This window comes from Cornus florida, unplaced genomic scaffold, assembly GCF_030987335.1.
Source record: "Cornus florida cultivar Cherokee Brave unplaced genomic scaffold, ASM3098733v1 CherokeeBrave_3.0.0_Hap2_Chr07, whole genome shotgun sequence".
NCBI lineage: Eukaryota > Viridiplantae > Streptophyta > Magnoliopsida > Cornales > Cornaceae > Cornus > Cornus florida.
In genome coordinates, this window is record NW_026775577.1 from 1,580,539 (window position 1) to 1,601,362 (window position 20,824).

The following is a 20,824-nucleotide window of genomic DNA, read 5'->3' on the forward strand; positions in this document are numbered from 1 at the left end:
CGCACTATACCAAATTAAATTTCAAACTCACACCAAATTAAAGTTAAAAAATGGAATTCACACCTCAAATCAACTTGTATAAAAGCAACGCACGCGAGCTCATTTCTTCACCAAAACTGTATTTCCCCCAAAAAATAGTAGATACTCACTCTTCTCTCTCTTTGAGCAATGAAAAACGAGATCGCCATTGTTGGTACTGTTTTAATCCTTCTCTGATGTGTGTATTTGTATGTAGTTGATCGTGATTGTTGTTTGAGTTTTTCTGCATCATCAATGTTCATATTAGGTTTATAACTTTTGTGATTTGAGCTGCCGAAGATTTGATTTGAACGGCCTTTCCTGAGCATTGAATCTGAATCCTGTTTGTTGAACGAATTTTCATGAGTTGGATATGAATTTTACCAAATCTTGATGTAATTTCAATGATGTTGTCTATTAATGCTATTTATAAATGTGTGTGTGAATATATATATATATATATATATATAATGAAGTGATAATGATAGTGCCTGTAAAAAAAAATATTTATGAATCGATTTACTGTTTTGTACGTCTTTTCAAATTTCATTTAATACTTTACTGTTGACTGCGTCCTTTCAAGTTTAATTGAATCCTGTTCATAGCAAGCTCCATAGAACAAGCAGTCACTGCTCTTTCATTACTTCCTTTCTCTCTCCTCTCCGTGAGAAGATGAATGCTCACATGTTGAATTCAGTTTTTACTGTATGATAGATCTGTTCTTTGAACAGATATACTTCTGAGTTGGTACTTTTCAACTCTTTTTCCATTAATCGTGATACAGTGATTGATTTTTTTTTTTGGAAAGTATGTAGTGATTGATGTGTGGGAGGATACTTATAATGACTTTTGACAATTATTCATATTGCAGGGAATGTCACTTCTGGACTGCTTTTTCTTTCTCCAATGTATCTACTCTCCCTGTTTCTTATATGTGTATCATGTAGTATGTACTTTATATATAAAGTAGATACTACATGATACACATATAAGATGCAGGCATATACATATATATATATATATATATATATATATATATATATATATATGTGGCTGCATATGTTGTTGTTACTAAAAAACAGTTATTTGCAGAGTCACTGTTATCTCCATTGTCAACCAGAAAAACTTACAACAGTACAATCCCCATTTTTATCTGGCCACCGCGCTCAATTCTGGAGAAGTACAGCCCAATAATCTTGTACTTATAATCAATGCAGTTGGGCTCTGTTTAGTTCTTCTCTACAGTGTTCCTTTTCTGATATTTGGTACTCATATTCTTATGGTGAGTAATTTTTTATTTTTTTTTATTTTTATACGTGTTTATTAATCTTTGACATTATATATGGAATGGTTGATTTCTAACTCATTATGCTTTTGAATGAATTTTCTAGAGGAAGATTATTCTGTGCTTGGTAATTGAAGGCACTTTCGCTGGAATCATTTCTCTGATAGCATTCCTCGCGCTTGACCGTGAGAATAGAATCACATTTGTTGGGGTCGTGTGTTGCATATTTTCATCTATTATGTACTGCTCCCCAATTATTACAGTGGTATACTTCCTTTTCTTGTTGCTCTTTTTCATTAGTTTTTTTTCTTCCATTTATTTAATTTCATTTTTATTGCTCCCTATTATTATTGTTCTTTAACAGATGAATGTTATAAAAGATGAGATTGTTGAAGGCATGCCTATTCTTCCCCCTGTGATTGGCTGCGCAACTGCAGTAGTCTGGCTGATTTTTTCTGCCCTGGTCCCCAAGAGGGATTGGTTTATCTTGGTATGATTAGCATTAACTTTAGTATTAGTTTTGAAACTAGTAGATAAAGATATGAAAACTGTATCACAATTAATGAATTGAATTGTGTTGAAAGACTAGACATATAGAGACATATATCACTTGGAGCCCAAGGCTTATGTGTGTATGAACAAGAAGAGTAATATTGGAAGTGCGGTGTGACCAAGTGTACTATAGCGTATGAGTCCAAGTCTAGATAAGGCTATGAGGTCAGATAGATAGCTGAGACTAGGAGCTATTATACATGAGTCTAAGGCTGCCTTGAGCATTCTAACAGCCCCCAAGTTCCATATTGTCCACAAAGTTCAAAATTGTTGGTGGTATTGTTGTTACCTACAGGTTTCTAGCATTGTTGGCATTGCTTCTGGCATTGGGCAGATCATTGTCTATGCAATCTATTACCCAGCCGGAACCAGGAACCGGAACCGGAGCGGGAGCCGGAGAAGGACCTAGAGCCGGAGCTGGAGTTCAAACTGGAGATGCCCAAGTGTGAGGTGCTAGTGAGCTATTTATAATTTTGGGAAAATTACATATATATGGAGTCAAAGTTACATATTTACTTAGAGGCTGAGTCAAAGTTTCATATTTCTCTAAAATGGATTGCTGAGGTGGCACATGGTTTTTTACTGTTTAGAAAATTGTGGTGCCTAAAATGCCCTTCCCTAACAAAAAAGTAGTACCTTCAGTGCAAAAAAGTAGTACCTTCAGTTAAAAAAAGTAGTACCTTCGGAGAAAAAGTAGTACCTTCGCGGGTGTTTAAAAAACATGGTACCTGGACGCCAAAAAGTAGTACCTTCAGTTCAAAAAAGTAGTACCTTCGAAGAAAAAGTAGTACCTTCGTGAAAGGGTATTTTAGGCACCACAATTTTTAAACAGTAAAAAACCATGTGCCACCTCAGCAATCCATTTTAGAGAAATATGGAACTTTGACTCAGCCTTTAAGTAAATATGGAACTTTGACTCCATTTATATGTAATTTTTCCTATAATTTTTTTGCACTGTCCAAACCATCCAAGTCCACTCACGTTTTTTTAATGATCTTTTATTTTTTTTTTATTTTTCTCAGTACTTGAGCACAGGAAGAAGATCAAGTGTTTGTTCAAAGTATGAAGAATTTGAGCATTGCTATTTCTGACTTGATTTTTTTTTTTTTAGAACTTTTTTAGACACGTTGTTGTGTCAAATATCTAGATCAAACATGTATTGCCTATGAATTCAGGTTTTGTGGCCATCACAGGATATTAAGTCTCAACATGAAGTTGAAGGCTTTTTTATGTTCTTATGCAAATTAAAGTGTTGGGATCAAGCTGTATTAGCTTTTTGATGGCCTTATATCAGGTTAGGACATGAAGTCTCAACGGGCATGTTGTTTCATATGCTCTTATACATACACATATATCACACACGTTTGTCACCAATCCGGAAATAGTGGAATATTAAGCTGTTGAAAGTAATGATGAGAATGATGTTGGTAACTTGAAGACTAACAAAAAGAGATGCAAATTTATGTGACTTTGATGCTTGATAATCATGTCATATAGTTTTTAACATAACACCTCTTTAAATTGTTTATATAATTTAGGCGGGACAGAAATGAGAGAAAAGAGAGAATTCATATAAAACTGAATAAAAATCTAGAGCAAAGTACTCTTAATTATAGATTGAATTATTGAACTCTTACCCTGCGTATCTCAAATAATCGAGTAGAATACATCGAGCTATGATGATATGCAATAGTGCTAGGTGCCACGGAAATGATTCTACTCTTTATTTACTTAATGTAATATTTTTGAACATTGAATCGGTGGTTTAAATTTAGAATCAGGAGAGAAATTAAATTTATTTCAATCTCAGATTTAAAGCGCTACGCAACTTAAAAAAAAAAATTCATGTAAACTTTTTATGTGGACTTATTTTCAAAGGCAACTTGTGAATATGATTAATATTTTTCATGTTAGGTCTCTTGTGTTTGTTTGTTCTCTCTTTTTAATTTTTAGTTTTATTTTTTATTTAGTTTTTTTCACCAATCCAATGGTATATATGTTGGGAAACGTGCAAATTTTAAAAACTTTTCGAGGGATTTAAATTCATAGATCTTGATTCATCACATAGAGACAAGTTTTATGTAAAAATAAAATATGATGTATCATTCAACTAAAAGATTGAATACTTACATCAAGGTTTGAGTAAACCTCAGATCTCTCCTCTAAAGTGAATGTTCTAACTTATTGTAGATCCCTTTTGCTAGACATCTTTTCCATGGATCTCCATCTTCTTGGTAATTGTTTTGCCTTTAGGAATCACTCATAAGCCTCCATGAATGACCTTGGAAAACTAGGCTTGTGGGAGCCTCCATTAGATGAGAACATAAACCCTAATTTTCTAGAGAGAGAAAATAAATTCCTTTTTCCTTCTCATTAAAAATCACCCCTAAAATATACATAGACCATGTATATTTATAGGCAACATAAAGGTAAAGAAAAGGAAACAACTAATCCTTCTCAATCTCTAATTCACATGTCTCAAATCTAATATGATTCCAATATCAAGTTGGGCTATGAGTGAGAATCCATTGGGCCTATTATTTTATTGGTTACAATGAATTAATGATTGGCCCGGTCCATGGACCCAATTAAATTAATTCATAAATTAATTTCTACTCCACTAAAAGAAATTAATTGAACTCCAATTAAATAATAAATAACCTCTAAGTCAATGTTACACTTTGACCCCTCTATGCATAATTAGTTATCGGATAAATAATGCCATCAATCCGACTACTTAATTAATATATTTATTTTGGTACCTTTGATTATTTCTGGCTTGATCACAATAAAACATTTGTTCGACAAAAATAATAATTTAATAAATAAATATATAATAAATCATTTTGTCTAAAAACATACGAAGGCCTTCGAATTTACTTTGTGATCAACAATAATCAATACAAAATAAATACAAGTAGCAATGATGCAAATATTGAAAATATAACCCTCTAACTATTAATTACATAATTATCCAAAGTGTCGGTCTAAGGATTCCGAAGAATCCGCCGAACAAATCAAAGTAATTATTAATTAATAAAAGAGTCTATAATTTTCTCATGCTTAAGAGTCAAATGCTATGACGGTGATAGGGAGCAATTGCATACGACGGCTCTCGCAATATATCTCAACCTAACGCGGATCCAGTTCAAGTCTTAATTAATTATGAGTCCATCCATAATTACCGACTATGAACAATTTATAATTACTATTTATATATCATGCATTGATTGCCATCACGTACATATATATAAATATTTCTTGTAATTACATGGACACTATCAATTTCATAGTGAATCGAAATATAATACATTTAATTCACCAATTGTATAAAACATAAATATTTCAGAAACGTCAGGAACATATGTCAATTAATCCAAACAGGAATTTGCTATGCCAGGGCATATAAATCCCAACAGCTCCCACTTGCCCTCATAGCCAATTCAAATTGCACCTAACTCCAATGTTATCCAGATGATGATCAAAATTATTGATCAATGACACCTTTGATAATGGATCAACAAAGTTGTATTCCAATGCAATGTTCTAGCTACAAGTACATTTTCTTGCCGGATAATATCATGTAGAACATGATACTTCCTATCAGTGTATTTTGTTCATCTATGGAACCTTGAGTCATTGGTTTGGACTACTTCTGTACTATTGTCGCAATATAGCTCGATAGGCAGGCTAGTATGCTCCACAACCTCTAAATTAGTGAGATCAAACCAATAGGCTTATATTGCCACCTTTAAGGCTACAATATATTCCACCTGCAGGTTTGAGTCAACAGTTGAAATCTGCTTGACAATCTACCAACTGATTTCCCTTCCATTAAGTGAACATACACTAAGTCATGAACCTCATAGTATCTACTTCTGATTGAAAATCAGAACTAGCATACCTGACTAGGACCATATCATCACATCCATAAATGAGTATGATATCATTGATTCTCCTTAGGTACTTAATGATATTTTTCACAATAGACCAGTTGTTAAGTCCAGTATTGGACTGATCTTTACTGACTATCCCTACTATGTAGCGGATGTCCTGTTTGGTATAGACCATGGCATATATGAGACTCTCATATGCCGAAACATATTGTTCCAGTCTCATTTGCTCAATCTCCTTTGATAGTCTTGAAAAACTACTTACTAGAGAGAGCCATCCATATCAATAAAGCAAGAACTCATTCTTTGAGTTATGCATACCAAACCTGGTCAAAACTTTATCAATGTAGGATTATTAAGATAAGCCTATTTTCCTTTTAACCTGATCTTGCAAAAGCTTGATCCTAGGAATCTAGCTTACATTCTGAAAATCCTTCATTTAAAAGTAATTGAACAACTACCTCTTTATTAATGACAAAACTTCCACATCATTCTAAATGAGTAGGATGTCATCAATATATATAGAATTAGAAAAATAATGACATTCCCTTGTACACTCATAATTTATTCACTAAGAAATCTTCTGGTATCTTTTTGTAGATTAACTTGCCTTCCATAGGTATCACCCTACTAGAAAGTTCTACAAGATCCCAGAATTTATTAGAATACATAGATTCCAACTCTGATTTCATAGTAACTCGCCAAAACGATCTGTATTCATATCGGTTCACGCTTCCGTGTAACTTACTGGGTCCAACTCATGTTTAACAGGGATGTCCATAATGGTCTCACCTAAAAACATGATTCTATCGGTTGGATGATAATCCTCCCACTACATTAATGTACCGATGCAGGAATCTGTGTACTAGATGATGCTGACGCATCAATAGGGAATTCATATATTATTCTCAATTTCTATAATAAGTGTGTTTATATGTGGTACATCTGGTACTCTTACCATATTCTCTAACACTATGCTACTAGGTATGTGATTCATAATATGATTCTCTTATAAATAAACAGTGAGTGTAAACAATCAACTTTTATCATTGAGATCATAAAATAATCAGTCCTAGTGACATTTTAGAGTAGCTATCAAATCTATCATGCATATGATCTGTTTCCAACTTACTTGTCCATATCAAGCGCACATGTGCAAGACTACCCCATATGTGCATGTGATTCAAACTAAGATTTAGTTAAAAACACAGCTTAACGGTATCTTTGAGACAGACTAAGATGGAATGCAGTTCATAATGCGCATCGATGTCATTAACGCTAAACTCTTAAATGAAAAAGATAATGTGGCATAACTGATCATAGATCTAACCATGTTAAGTGGAATTCTGTTATTCCTATTTGACACCTAAATTAATTTAGCGTCAATTGCGGAAAACTGGTACACAACACCCTCATTGACCATATAGTCTTTGCACTATCCCAAGAAATACTCAAATACTCGATCAGATCGAAGTGTCGTGATAAGTTTACCTAATTTGTGCTCCACATCAGTCTTGACCCTCTCGGAATATACCAAAAGTATAAGACTTGTGTCGCAACATGTAAATTTATCCAAAACGTAAGTAATCTTGATTGGATGTTCATAAGACTACACGTGTACGTGTGTACCGATTCCAATTGTTCTTTATGTCCATTTCATTTGGCTGATTAAGCCCTTAGAGTTATCTATCATTCAAAACAAGATTCACAAGTTTGGTTTAGGCTCCTCTGCCTCACTAGGTAATAAACCTTCTTTAACCAATCTTTAAATCTCATTTTGATTGATTACAACCCAAAAATAGACACCAAAAAATACAATGAGTCAGGAATAACAAATTTTCTCTTAACATTCAATCTAGAAGATGCAACATTAGTTTCTACATCCTGCAAATCTTAAGAGCTTGTGATTATAGTATATTAACCATCTTTCAATGCACCAGAAGCAATCGCATATCTATTCAATTTTATAAAACCAGTTTTACAAAATAACGATCTAGTTTTTATAAGCCAAAAGTGAAATAAGAATGAGATTGCGTTTCACTTCTGTGCATAAAGATAGTTCTCTAATACTAATATCCTCATACTCTCTAATTTCAGATGTAATACTCCCACTGACTTAATTACAACCTTGGCATCAGGTTAAAAGATAAATATATATCCATATCATCAAGGCTTCTGGAATCCTGAAATCCTTACAATAAATTACAAACATGTTTAGTGGCTCCAGAATCTATCCATCAGGAATCAATAGATACAACCACATAACATGGCTCAATGATTAAATATATATTTTCCTATGCCACGTCATTGCTTAGACAGTTTGTCCTTTAGTGTCTTAGTTAACGGCAAAAGAAACAGTTTCATTCGCCTTCAACATACACTGCCTTATTCCCTTTAACCTTTTAGATACCTATGTTTTGTGCTAGCCTAGTCCTATTATCATCCTTCTTCTTTGCTTTGCCCGTCCACTTGGGCCTAGAAGAAGATGGTATAGACTAGGTTAGATTGATAGGAATGCCCATACTCTTGATTATCTCTTCATCTGTTACCAATTCTATAAGAATATCAGCGAGTGTGAACTTAAACTGATTCCTTATTTAGTTCACTATAACAGAATCGAACGAGTTTGGTAACAAGACAATAATCATGTCAACTTGAAACTTACCACCCAAGTCAGCCCTATTGATCTCCAGCTAATTTTAAATAATAAATAATCATTTTCCAAAATTTGATTTCAAACTGGAGTTCACGAGGCTATCTTGATGGTATTTAAATTTGACACAGTACTTAGGCATATGCTCTATCTAATCTCACCAAAATATCTCATTGAAATTTAATATGATGCTTGAAAAAAATAAAATAATACAAATGTTAGCTTTGGAGTATATTCGAGCTAAACTCTAAAATATTGCACCAAGTCATATCATTTGCCTTATCTAATTTATTAAAAGCATTAATGTCAAATTTGGTATCTCAAAGTAAAAGAGATAGGTATAGGAGTAATAAACACATTTTGTACCCTTACGTTGTGAATAAAATATCTAAGTTCATTTTCCAGTCATTATAAATAAGATCCAGTTACATTGAATATGTAAGCAAGCAGATAAATTGGATTGGACATAATTAATCTGAATATAAATGCATTCATACAATATGCAAGGTGAATTATTAATACTGTCATGCATATTTAAAATTAAAATGAGTTTGTTAACCACATAATATAATAAATCTCAATTGAACAAGAGATCATTATCATTATTGGTGAACAATCCCTTTTAATTAATGCGGGTCCCTCAACTCTGCAGCAAAATAAATCAATCAATCAATATGTCAATAACTTATCCTGTTGGAGGAGTTCATTATTACTATTGTTGAGATTCATCTACTATTAGGTGAGCACTTCCATTAAAATAGTATGTGGGTCCCTTAACCACTGCATGAAAAATCGAATAACCAATACGCCAATAACTTATTCGGTTGGCGAAGTTCATTATTACTATTGGCGGGCAAATCCCATCATTTCCATATCTCTTAAGACAATGCCTTGTCTATCATATGAAATGATTCCCGATTTAATTTAGCCTTTCTAAAATCACCTAGTATAGACCACTTCGTTGGGAAGCTAACACTATTGATTTTAGATTGAGTGTATAACGTTATTAAAGCTCTAACGAAAAATTAAACATTAAATATGTTGTCATTATAATCTAGACTCTTTAAATCATGCGTAGGGCCTTATTTTTAAAGATCTAATTACAATGAACATTTAATATTTGTATTTTCATGAGACAACCATTCTTGTAATATTAAGACTTTTCAAATCATGCGTGGGGCCTTATTTTTGAAGATCTAATTACAATGGTGTTAATAACAAAGGCCATGGGGCAATGTATAAAAATCCCCGCTCCCACTCAATTTTTAATCATTCATAATTAGGGTTTTCATTTTATTTATTTACATGATATAATGCATGCAAAACGTCTTGATTTTAATCCAATTAAATTTAGAAAATATTTGGACTTTAAACGATTCACTAATATTTAATTTGAAGCACACTTTAAAAATAATTTACAAAAAAATAATTTTGCGTTTCCCAATAAGTGCCCTCAAATTAATTAGTAATCAAATCCAATTAATTTTCATAACTTAATTAATATAAATCAAGCCATTTAAATAAATATCATGGATCCAATGCATGAATAATAATTAATTAACAATTATATATTCCATGCATTTCATACATCGCATAAATAAACAAATAACAGATAAAGCAAATAAAATGGCCAATGGAATCAGCTTTTAACATTTAACCACTCTAAGTATTGCGCGAGGATCATCCATCGGCTTGCAAACACCCACATAAGGCTGGTACGCACCGAGAGAAGCAAAACACCGCTTGGAACGCGCCTGGAGGGCCCCACACGCGCTTACACGCGCCTGGGGCATGCTGCAGGTGAAGGCACGCGCCCCCACGCGCTGGCACGCGCGTGGGGCGCGTGGGACTCGCCCCCACGCGCTGGTACGCGCGTGGGGTGCGTGGGACGCGCCTCCACACGCCTGCACGCGCGTGGAGGTCCTACACCCTTGGCTGGCGCGTGCAATGCACGCGCCAGCATATGTCACCTCCTGGCGCGTGTTCCTCACGCGCCAGGCTCACCCCACAGGCACCACATCTGATTATAGCCTCCTCCGACGCCTCTTCTCGCCGCCGGCGATGCTCCGGCCACCGGAAAAACGCCGAAAATTTCAAAAAAATCAGAAAAATTCCCAAAAAATTAAATTAAGCCTAAAAAAATTCCAGAAAAATTCCAAAAAATTCGGAAAAATTCCAGAAAATTACTGAAGCATAATTTAACCCTTTTGGACCTTCTTAAAGTTTCATAGCATCCTTTGACGAAGATTACATGGCTTTAAAAATATTTACAATTTGAAATATAATGGAAAAAATTAAATTATATCGTTGAACTTTCAAACGACTAAATCAAAGCCTTAATTACATTCATCCAAAGATAAAATTACATTCAATATTCCTATAAGCTTCATCCATGGCCCAAAATACATATCATCATCCATTCACAATTATACATACATCATCATGTATCAATATATTAATTCATACATCAACATACATCAATAAATATATATGCATATCAAAATTGGATCCATGAATGATGAATTTTGATAAAATCATGATCTCTAGTAATGAATCAAACCATGCTCTGATACCACTGTTGGGAAACGTGCAAGTTTTAAAAACTTTTCGAGGGATTTAAATTCATAGATCTTGATTCATCAAATAGAAACAAGTTTTATGCAAAAATAAAATATGGTGTATCATTCAACTAAAAGATTGAATACTTACATCAAGGTTTGAGTAAACCTCAGATCTCTCCTCTAAAGTAAATGTTCTCACTTATTGTAGATCCCTTTTGCTAGACATCTTTTCCATGGATCTCCATCTTCTTGGTAATTGTTTTGCCTTTAGGAATCACTCATAAGCCTCCATGAATGACCTTGGAAAACTAGGCTTGTGGGAGCCTCCATTAGATGAGAACATAAACCCTAATTTTCCAGAGAGAGAAAATAAATTCTTTTTTCCTTCTCATTAAAAATCACCCCTAAAATATACATAAACTATGTATATTTATAGGCAACATAAAAGTAAAGAAAAGGAAATAACTAATCCTTCTCAATCTCTAATTCACATGTCTCAAATCTAATATGATTCCAATATCAAGTTGGGCTATGAGTGAGAATCCATTGGGCCTATTATTTTATTGGTTACAATGAATTAATGATTGGCCCGGTCCATGGACCCAATTAAATTAATTCATAAATTAATTTCTACTCCACTAAAAGAAATTAATTGAACTCCAATTAAATAATAAATAACCTCTAAGTCAATGTTGCACTTTGACCCCTCTATGCATAATTAGTTATCGGATAAATAATGCCATCAATCCGACTACTTAATTAATATATTTATTTTGGTACCTTTGATTATTTCTGGCTTGATCACAATAAAACATTTGTTCGACAAAAATAATAATTTAATAAATAAATGTATTATTATTGTGATCAACCATAATCAATACAAAATAAATACAAGTAGCAATGATGCAAATATTGAAAATATAACCCTCTAACTATTAATTACATAATTATCCAAAGTGTCGGTTTAAGGATTCCGAAAAATCCGCCGAACAAATCAAAGTAATTATTAATTAATAAAAGAGTCTATAATTTTCTCATGCTTAAGAGTCAAATGCTATGACGGTGATAGGGAGTAATTGCATACGACGGCTCTCGCAATATATCTCAACCTAACGCGGATCCAGTTCAAGTCTTAATTAATTATGAGTCCATCCATAATTACCGACTATGAACAATTTATAATTACTATTTATATATCATGCATTGATTGCCATCACATACATATATATAAATATTTCTTGTAATTACATGGACACTATCAATTTCATAGTGAATCGAAATATAATACATTTAATTCACCAATTGTATAAAACATAAATATTTCAGAAACGTCAGGAACATATGTCAATTAATCCAAACAGGAATTTGCTATGCCAGGGCATATAACTCCCAACAATATATAATCAATAATAAAACTTAAAACTGGTAACATTTGTTATTTTCATTAAACAATGGCATGTACATTTGTTATTTTTATTGTGGTTTAACAATCACATTGTGTTGCTCAATTTCAACGGGGAAAAATTGAGCACCAGTCCCAGTCAGTTAGTCCAGAACATATTTTAGCCGGGGAACAAAGATCCACCTCCTTTACCGCCTCGGTGGTGGTGGTGGTAATTAAGCTGCTGTGTGGTGGTGGTTGTGGAATTTGCGGGAAGGTGAAAAATGCATTTGATTGGGTCAAATAATAGAATGGAGGCGAGTAGATTCCTTTCCATTACTCTATCTCCTCTGCATAAGGACAAGAGCATTTCTTGATGGGGAATAGCTTGAATCTCACTGTATTGATGGCATTGAAGGTCTGAAATGGAGGCTCACTTTTGTTGTGGAATTATAGAGTGTATAAGTTGTTTGTTTGTTGGTAAACTATAAAACTATCTATTTTTTCAGTAATTATAACTGTTTAACTTGATAATAGTTTTGTAGTATAGTGGTATATATGTTTTCTATCTATTAAAGGGAATTGTGAGAGTGAGTCTACAAAATTAGAGTATGAGTGGTGTGTGATTTTTTGCCAATAAGAAAATATATATATATATTTTACTTAATTGAATGGATAAGTGGGTTTAATAATACTATCTATTTCATGTTGTATATGAGATAATTAATTCTGAAACAAACATTCATTCTACATTTTGGAAAAACATAATGTTTAATTTCGCCAGACAAGTACCACTACAGCCCTAATACAAGTGCCCGGTGTTCGATTAAATTGGCGATTTAATTTGTAATAAATATGGATAGAAGATGATGAAGTTTTGACGACCCATTTTCTTTATTCATCTTCTTTTTCGTTTTGCTGCTTCCTTGATTCTTTCTTTCTTTCACTCACGATTCTAACTATTTTTTATTTTGCAAAATTGAAGGAAGACAAAGTATTAAGAAGTCTTGATTCATAAAATCAAAGTGAAAAATACATATAAACTTATATGTTTGCTTGAATAGAAAAAATAACCACAATAAGATTGAAGGTATGTATTTAAGTTTTTTTTTTTTTTTTTTTTTTCAATATATATTGTATTAGTTTTGGGGATTTGATTAGGAAACAAAACTTCAAAAGTTCATTAATGCGATCTCTCTTTAATATATTCAAATTTAGAAGAGAGAACCGTGAGTTAGAGAGATAAAGAATCAAAAAGCAGTAAAAAGAAAAAGATGAATAAAGAAATTAGAGAGATAGAGAGGGTTCGTCAAAACCCTTTCAACTTCTTTCCATATTGATAGGACAGAGTATCATTATTCATACGGATATGATACAATAAATTTTTTTTTTAAATGATATAGATCCCGATAATAAAAAATAATAAATATTATTAATATATATATAAATCAAAATTTAAAAAATATTATGAATTTAAATGCAAACAACACCTCCATTACAACAAATAAGGGTATTTGCGAAACTGTCACCAAAAAAAGCCTTTTTGTTACACTTTATAAAAATTGTCACAAATGACTAATTATTTGTAACAGCTATTATCATCCGTCACAAATGACTAATTATTTGTAACAATTTTTATTTATCCTTACAACTGACCAATTATTTGTAGCATCTTTTATAATAGGTCACAAAGAACTAATTATTTGTAACAGTTTAGTTTAGTACATTACAAATGACTAGTTATTTGTAGCAATTTATTTTCATATATTACAAATGATTGTTCATCTGTCACTGATTAATTATTTATAACGTTACTTTTCATATGTCACAAATGACTAATTATTTATGAAAGTTTTTACTAATATGTCACAAATAATTTATTATTTGTAATGTCACAAATAACTTAATTTTTTTATTTAATTTTATTTTTCTAATCTAAGTTGACAATTGAATATAACATTTGTTTAAAAAAAAAATATAGATTTGTGCGACTGAATTCAGTCACAGAAAATTGCAATGGTGACGGAATGAAGTCTGTCACCATTTTAAATCACGTGTTGACTCAATCCCTCATTTCTGTACCACTCAATCAATCTCGCTCAGATACCTCTCCTCTCTCTCTCTCTCTCTCTCTCTCTCCTCTCCATCGCTCACATATTTATGGAGTCGCAAATCATCTCAAAGCAATTCATCAGATACACCACTTTCTTCGCTTCTTCAATTCCGAAGAATGACCAGATCGCAAACCCTAGAATATCATCAACATCTTATCCCCAATTAGATGAATTGAATTGAGCAAATCCATTCCATCACCAGATTTCATAGTGTCTCCCAATACTTATTTATTCTCGCAATCGGAAACCCTAGAATCCATGGTAGGAGCGGCCTATGCTCTCTTCCTTCTTGACATCAAAGGCCGTAATCTGGTGTGGCGCGACTACCGTGGCGATGTATCAACTGTTCAGGCCGAGAAATTCTTCACCAAGCTCATCGAGGAAGAGGTTCGCCTTTTGTCTACTTTTTGATAAATTATAGTCCAAGTTTCTTGGGTGTAAAAATTCCATTATATTCTATGCAATGAAGTTATATATGTACATTGCAAAGTTAATATTTGCTTATTTGATCAATGTATTTAATTTTACTCTCTTTCCCGTGTCTTGTCATGTCTATAGGGTGAGATAGGTTTGAAGGGAAAATTAAAAGAGCTATTGTTTTTCATTGATATTAGAATTCGATACTAGTTATAAAATTAGGCGTAAATTCAAATCTCTCTATCTATTTGTAGTCTATTGATGGATTTTTAGTTTTTATCCTCTCTTAAGATTTATAATTAATGGAGTTCATGCTACTATTATCTTCTATCTTGTAAACATGAAAGTCAGAGGATCTTTCTTCAAATACTATTAAGAGAAAGTTTGGGAAGTGTGGTATATTTATGCTGCATATGCATTATATTTTATGATGGGGAAGTATTATACATTTAGATACACAATGTTGAGGGAAATAAATTAATAAAATGGGGTAAACAAATGAAATAAGAGTGATATGTTGTAATTTGTTTAAGTACAAATACTATAAAACATGAAATTGACTCTTGGTCGATCAAATTCATATGGGATGAAGGTGAGTATAACAATGACTCTGTGCGATTCTTAGTTTGATCAAGAACAAATAAAATTTTAAAAACCCAAAACAGAGAATAACAAGTTTAAAATTTGAATCTTGTGAATATGCCTATAATCTTTTTAATTAGGACATTCCTTATGACTAACTTCCTCATTTTACGAATATGTATCCAAAGAAAAAAAGTAGGGGTTTGTTGGTAAATTAGTGGTACTGTACCATAGCAGAGGAAAAGGACCATGTTCCCAACATTGGAAGTCATAGCAATTTAAGTGAAGGTCCCAGCTTTAAATAGTAACCATGCAGTGAACTATCCCCATTCATTTCCTATGAATTCATTCCTTTTTGCCTCCAATGTCACAAGCCCAAACTCATACCCGTAGACAATCTAACTAACATAATAGTATCGAATGGAGTTCATGCTATAGTAGGATATAATAATATAGTAGATCATCTTTATAAACTTGATTACTAAACCCTTGTTTGTGCTTTCTGGTTTTTCAGGATTTCTCTTGTTTTTATTTTGTTTGTTTGTTTCTCTGTGTATAATTTTCCTCCAGGCCAGCCAATATATATGTGTGTGTGTGTATTTATATATGTATAATACATTTGGGGATTAGCCTTTAGAATTTTTCATGTTATTATGCATCCAAAAATGGTGGTCTCGGGGTTATGTTTTGGTCTTTATCTAAATAACAGAGACGAGGAATGACATTAAGGGTGCAATTTGGATCGTTAACCTGAATCCAAATTAATTTTAATGCTCATGTGCAATAATTTAGCAAGCTTATCAAAGTCATCTCTAACCGCAACCCCCTTAACCTCTCCTGGAAGTAATTGAACTACATTTCTATTGCTAGTGTACTATTACATATATGTTTAGTTATTTATATTAACAGTGTTTATTTCTGTCATGAATTCTGTTATGTTGTAGAGATTTGGAGATCGATCTGGTGATCGAAGGGACAAGGGTGTTTGTGGATCGTGATGGTGCTGGGAAGCACATAGAGTCAGGTGCCAAGAAAGTGCTCATCACAGCTCCAGGGAAAGGTGACATACCCACCTATGCGGGCGTCAATGCTGATGCCTACAACCCGGCCGAGCCCATCATTGGCAATGCCTCATGTACCACAAATTGCTTTGCCCACTTTGTCAAGGTCCTTGACCAAAAAATTGGTAATACATCTCCCTCCTTACTTATTTTTGTTCTTCTACTAGCAGCATTCCTCATGCATTTATTTGGGGCAATGCATGGTTGCTATAGAAAGCATTTTGGTAGTTGGTGTCATTATATTGGGGCGTAAAATGTGGGGCTATTGTTATAGTAAGGAAGAAAAGATGGTGAGATATGTAGGACATAAGTAAAGAATTAACCGGAGGTTCCTTATAGCTCATTAATTTTTCAAGCAGAGCTCGAATAATGCATATTACTATACTTGCATTCAGATCCAAGTGGGCAATTATATGAAAGACCATGTGAATGAGGCATCTGCAGTGGTGCACATAATTTATATAAGCAAATTATAACAACTGGAATTAGTAATTTACGGTGAGTTAATTATTATGGACTGGGTATTTAGAGTGATGAACATTGAAGGTCCAAGTGATGTTCACGTTGGCCCCTGATGCTCTATTAAAGCTTCTTCAATGATATGGACCCCTCTGGACTATATTTTGCCGAATCAGAAACATTGTGATTAGATGTAACTTGGAAACAGGAATGTTTTAGAAAAACATAATGGGAACATAATGGGAACAAAATATGTAGATGACATTAATGCTTTGAAACAGTTGAGTTAGGTTCTAGTTTATGCTTGGAAACAAAGTTATGTTCTAGTTCATGTTCTTATATTAGTGTTTTATGCCCTAATAATATTATTATTGTTGCAGGTAAAAAGGGTGATGGTAGAACATAAAGCAACATGAAGCATTGGGAAATATTTTAGCTCATTTCTGTGTTGTTTTTGTTAGCAAGAATAATATGAAAATGTATGTTAAAACTTGAATGAAATTGTTTCTATGTTCTAGAAATGAAACTACTTATTTACTATATATTCTTCAAGGGAAATGATATTTACGCTGATGGATTTGAACTATTTGTTAGGCAGAACCCTAGGTAAAAGAATGCGTGTCTCTCCTCTCTCTCTCTCTGGCCTGAGCAATGTTCCACCCTCTCTTTTGGGTCTTCTCTGATGGTTCAAGCGAGGAGACTGAAATTCAGAAATCAATAACAAGCAATTTTATAGTATTTTATACGGAAAAAGCTATGTTAACAGATAAGTTAAATCACAATACAAAGAAGCAAAATTTGTATCCAGAGCACATCAAACAATTAACTGATCCGTCCAAAATAAAATTCAAGAGCGATACAGAGATCTTCGCCTATGAGAAGCAAGGACTGATGGTTCAGGCGAGGTGGAGGAAAATGTATTTTGGCCTATTTCTTGCTTGCCTAAGATCTAAGCCAAATTGGGGATGACTCCTCTCGGCAGCTCCACCACTTTGAGATGCCACACGCCGATTAAGAACTCATTGTCCGCACACAACTGGGTTGTTGCACCTCTGCAACTTCTGGCGTCGGCCTTGCGGGTCAGATTCCACCCAACACAATCAGAAAATTGACTCAGCTCTGAGTCCTCAGCCTTAGTGCCAACCGCCTCTCCGGTCAGATTCCCTCCGATTTCTCCAATCTAAAGCTTCTCTCTGGCGGCAAGTGTGTCTCACCAATGCTTTGTATTGCTGCTTGTGAGCTCATTGGCGGCAGGGAATTTGACTTGATGCCTACCGGCGACTCCCTCCTCGCTTTCGCCTTTGAGTATATCACCACCGCCACAACAGAGGTCTCATTGGCAGCGATTGTTGCAATTTGCGTCGGCGGAGCGCTTCTTCTTTCTCTCTTCCTGATTCTCATCATTTGTTGGTGGTCTCTGTTGTTTCTCAAACAATTTTTCATCGTATCACAACTAGATCCAGATATAATTTTGTGGGTGGTATGTTGTTTCTCAAATAAATTTTCACCATATCACAACCAGATCCAGCTACTGCAGACGAACAACCATCATCACAGACATGATGAGAATTAGAAAGAGAAAGAGGAGGAGTTGTTTTCCTTTTTTTTAGTTGTTTGCCAGCCTAGTTGCTTACTAGGATTGTCAGCTGTATTCTGCCAAACCAATCAGCCAAAATCATAGGCCCATCTATCACGACCCATTCTTCAATATTTGCAACTTATATTGTTTCTTTAGTTAGAAACAATATCTCTGGATGTGGAATTGTGATGATAGAGTATAGTTGAGATCTAAAAAGAAATAACAATTTGGAAAATAGCATTATTGAAGATCAAAATTGAAAAGGAAAGCGAAAGGACAAAGAGGGTATTTGTGACCGTAAATATTGTCACAAGTACAATATAGGTAAAATTTTGTTGTCATAAACAAAATTATTTTTGACCCTCAAAAGAGACCTGTCATAAATGGATACTTCAATTGTGATGGTAAAATAGTGTCCCAAGTGCTATATTATATGTAACAAAAATGTAACAAGTGGCATATTATAGGTAACCATTGCTAATTTATTTTCACAATATAGAACCCGTGACGGATAGAACCCATGATGCAGTGTAAGGTGACGATTTCGTGGCGTGATATTTTTGTAGCTAAAAATATATGGTATTAAGGATGATTTTTTCTGTCACAAATACACTTATTTGTTGTAGGCTAGTAGGGTTTGTAAATATCAATTAAAAATAAAAATTATTAATATCACGGAGTTAATTTCACAACACATAAAACAATTATAGTTAGTGATAACAAAAAATAAGTATTGCTAGTCATAATTTAATTATATACTACTTTATTAGAATTCGTGTTAAAAATTTAAAAGTATATTTTCAAATATATAACACTATAGGTGCAAAATTTCGGTCAACCAATAATGATTAAGAAAAATAGAACAACTCACTCAACAAATAAAAATAAACAAGAACCGTATAAAGAGAAGTGTAGAATTGCTTGATCCTTTTATTAGAGGTCTGAGCCCCTATTTATACACAAAAGGGTGGTCGAATTAAGGTAGGACTCGCATTGCTTGTCCTCCAATTCTTCCTATACAGAGTTTCTTTACAAATAGAGCTTTCCCTTTGTAAAACTTTCTATACGGATTACTTGCCTTGTACAGAACTTCCTATCATAGAATTCTTCTTTTATAACAAATCCTTCTACTGATAGGATTTGTTCACTCTTGGATAACTGGGCTGAATGTACCTTGAACCGGTTGGGCTTGACCAACGGGCTAGATGTTTAGCACGTTGGACTGATAATCTCTTAATTCGGGCTTTAATGGGATTAAAGACCAAATAACATTAGTATCGGGCTTATGAACAGTGATCTTGGACTGGCAGCGTTCTTAATTTGGGTTTGAGCGAAGTGGGCTTTATAAACTTCCCAAGGATAAGTTTATATTTATGATGACTTGGATTAGTCTTATTGGAGGGAGATTTTTCCCTCCACACTTTGCCCCCAATTCCTTATTTAATTAGATTACGGTTCCTATTAAAAAGGGAATTGAAGTGCATGGTTGTCTATTTTGCAAAAGATGGTCCGAAGATTGCCCATTGCCATTCTGCCTTAAGAGATTCCATAAGGGTTACTTTTGCTCTCACTGCGTTTCTTGCGTTCTTCACTCCGTCGTCTTCGTCAGGTTAGTTCTTCGTCTTCTTCTTTTTTGATCTTTCATCATGAGCATTTCGACTACTCCTGAACACATAGAAATCATGGATTCTGAATCTACGCCTTCGTCATCCCCTACACTTATTAGGGTTCCTTCCCCTAAGGTTCCCAATCTCACTGGTTCTGTAGACGATCTGATAAATGAATCAACTATCCCTCTTCCTCAAGTCGAAACATCCACTTCTAGGTCAGATTATACCTTTACTAAGGAAAAGAGAGAGAGACAATTTTGTCTGTTCGGCGTATTACTTTTTCTATTGAATCCACAATGGAAGACTTCGAAATTCCCGAGGGGGTTGAGATCGTAGAATACCCCGAGGGTGCTGACTTTTATGCCAGCGAGGGCGTCGGAGATGACGAGTTGCTCCTCTCAGTTGGGCATCTCAACGCTCTTCGGTTCCCCCTTCACCCTTTCTATCATTCAGTTTTCATTGAGTTAGGTATTTCGCCCCTTCAAGTAAACCCTAACTTTTTTCGAATAATCTTAGCGCTCCTTGTCCGCCGAAGGCTGGAGAGTTTTGACCTGACTCTCGCTGACTTACTAATTAGAGAAAGACCTTGACAATGATGAGAAGAAAACTTCAAACGCATCCCTGAAGGCGAAGATTACTTCTAAGGCAAGGGATGTCTA

At 34.0% G+C, this 20,824-nt stretch overlaps 2 protein-coding genes across 2 annotated transcripts; both read left to right on the plus strand.

The window, feature by feature from the left end:
* The first annotated feature begins 168 nt into the window (after positions 1-168).
* On the plus strand, positions 169-2,304 carry LOC132267515 (bidirectional sugar transporter SWEET5-like). Its single transcript, XM_059768672.1, has 7 exons — positions 169-193; positions 750-765; positions 890-961; positions 1,111-1,300; positions 1,410-1,568; positions 1,668-1,793; positions 2,089-2,304. Exons 1-7 carry the CDS (start codon positions 169-171, stop codon positions 2,302-2,304), a joined length of 804 nt encoding a protein of 267 aa, XP_059624655.1.
* Positions 2,305-14,419: 12,115 nt separating this feature from the next.
* LOC132315687 (glyceraldehyde-3-phosphate dehydrogenase A, chloroplastic-like) lies at positions 14,420-17,518 on the plus strand. Its single transcript, XM_059814034.1, has 3 exons — positions 14,420-14,844; positions 16,401-16,642; positions 17,357-17,518. The coding sequence occupies exons 1-3, from the start codon at positions 14,732-14,734 to the stop codon at positions 17,380-17,382; spliced, it is 381 nt and encodes a 126-aa protein (XP_059670017.1). The 5' UTR covers positions 14,420-14,731; the 3' UTR covers positions 17,383-17,518.
* The last annotated feature ends 3,306 nt before the right edge of the window (positions 17,519-20,824 follow it).

What these genes read in the sequence shown, in the direction of transcription:
- LOC132267515 (XM_059768672.1), top strand. Translation starts at nt 169, where the DNA reads ATGAAAAACGAGATCGCCATTGTTG. An exon ending in GTTTCTTATATGTGTATCAT is followed by an intron (nt 962 to 1,110) that starts GTAGTATGTACT and finishes AGTTATTTGCAG; the next exon opens with AGTCACTGTTATCTCCATTG. An exon ending in TTGGTACTCATATTCTTATG is followed by an intron (nt 1,301 to 1,409) that starts GTGAGTAATTTT and finishes TGAATTTTCTAG; the next exon opens with AGGAAGATTATTCTGTGCTT.
- LOC132315687 (XM_059814034.1), top strand. Translation starts at nt 14,732, where the DNA reads ATGCTCTCTTCCTTCTTGACATCAAAGGCCGTAATCTGGTGTGGCGCG. An exon ending in CCAAGCTCATCGAGGAAGAG is followed by an intron (nt 14,845 to 16,400) that starts GTTCGCCTTTTG and finishes GTTATGTTGTAG; the next exon opens with AGATTTGGAGATCGATCTGG. An exon ending in GGTCCTTGACCAAAAAATTG is followed by an intron (nt 16,643 to 17,356) that starts GTAATACATCTC and finishes TTATTGTTGCAG; the next exon opens with GTAAAAAGGGTGATGGTAGA.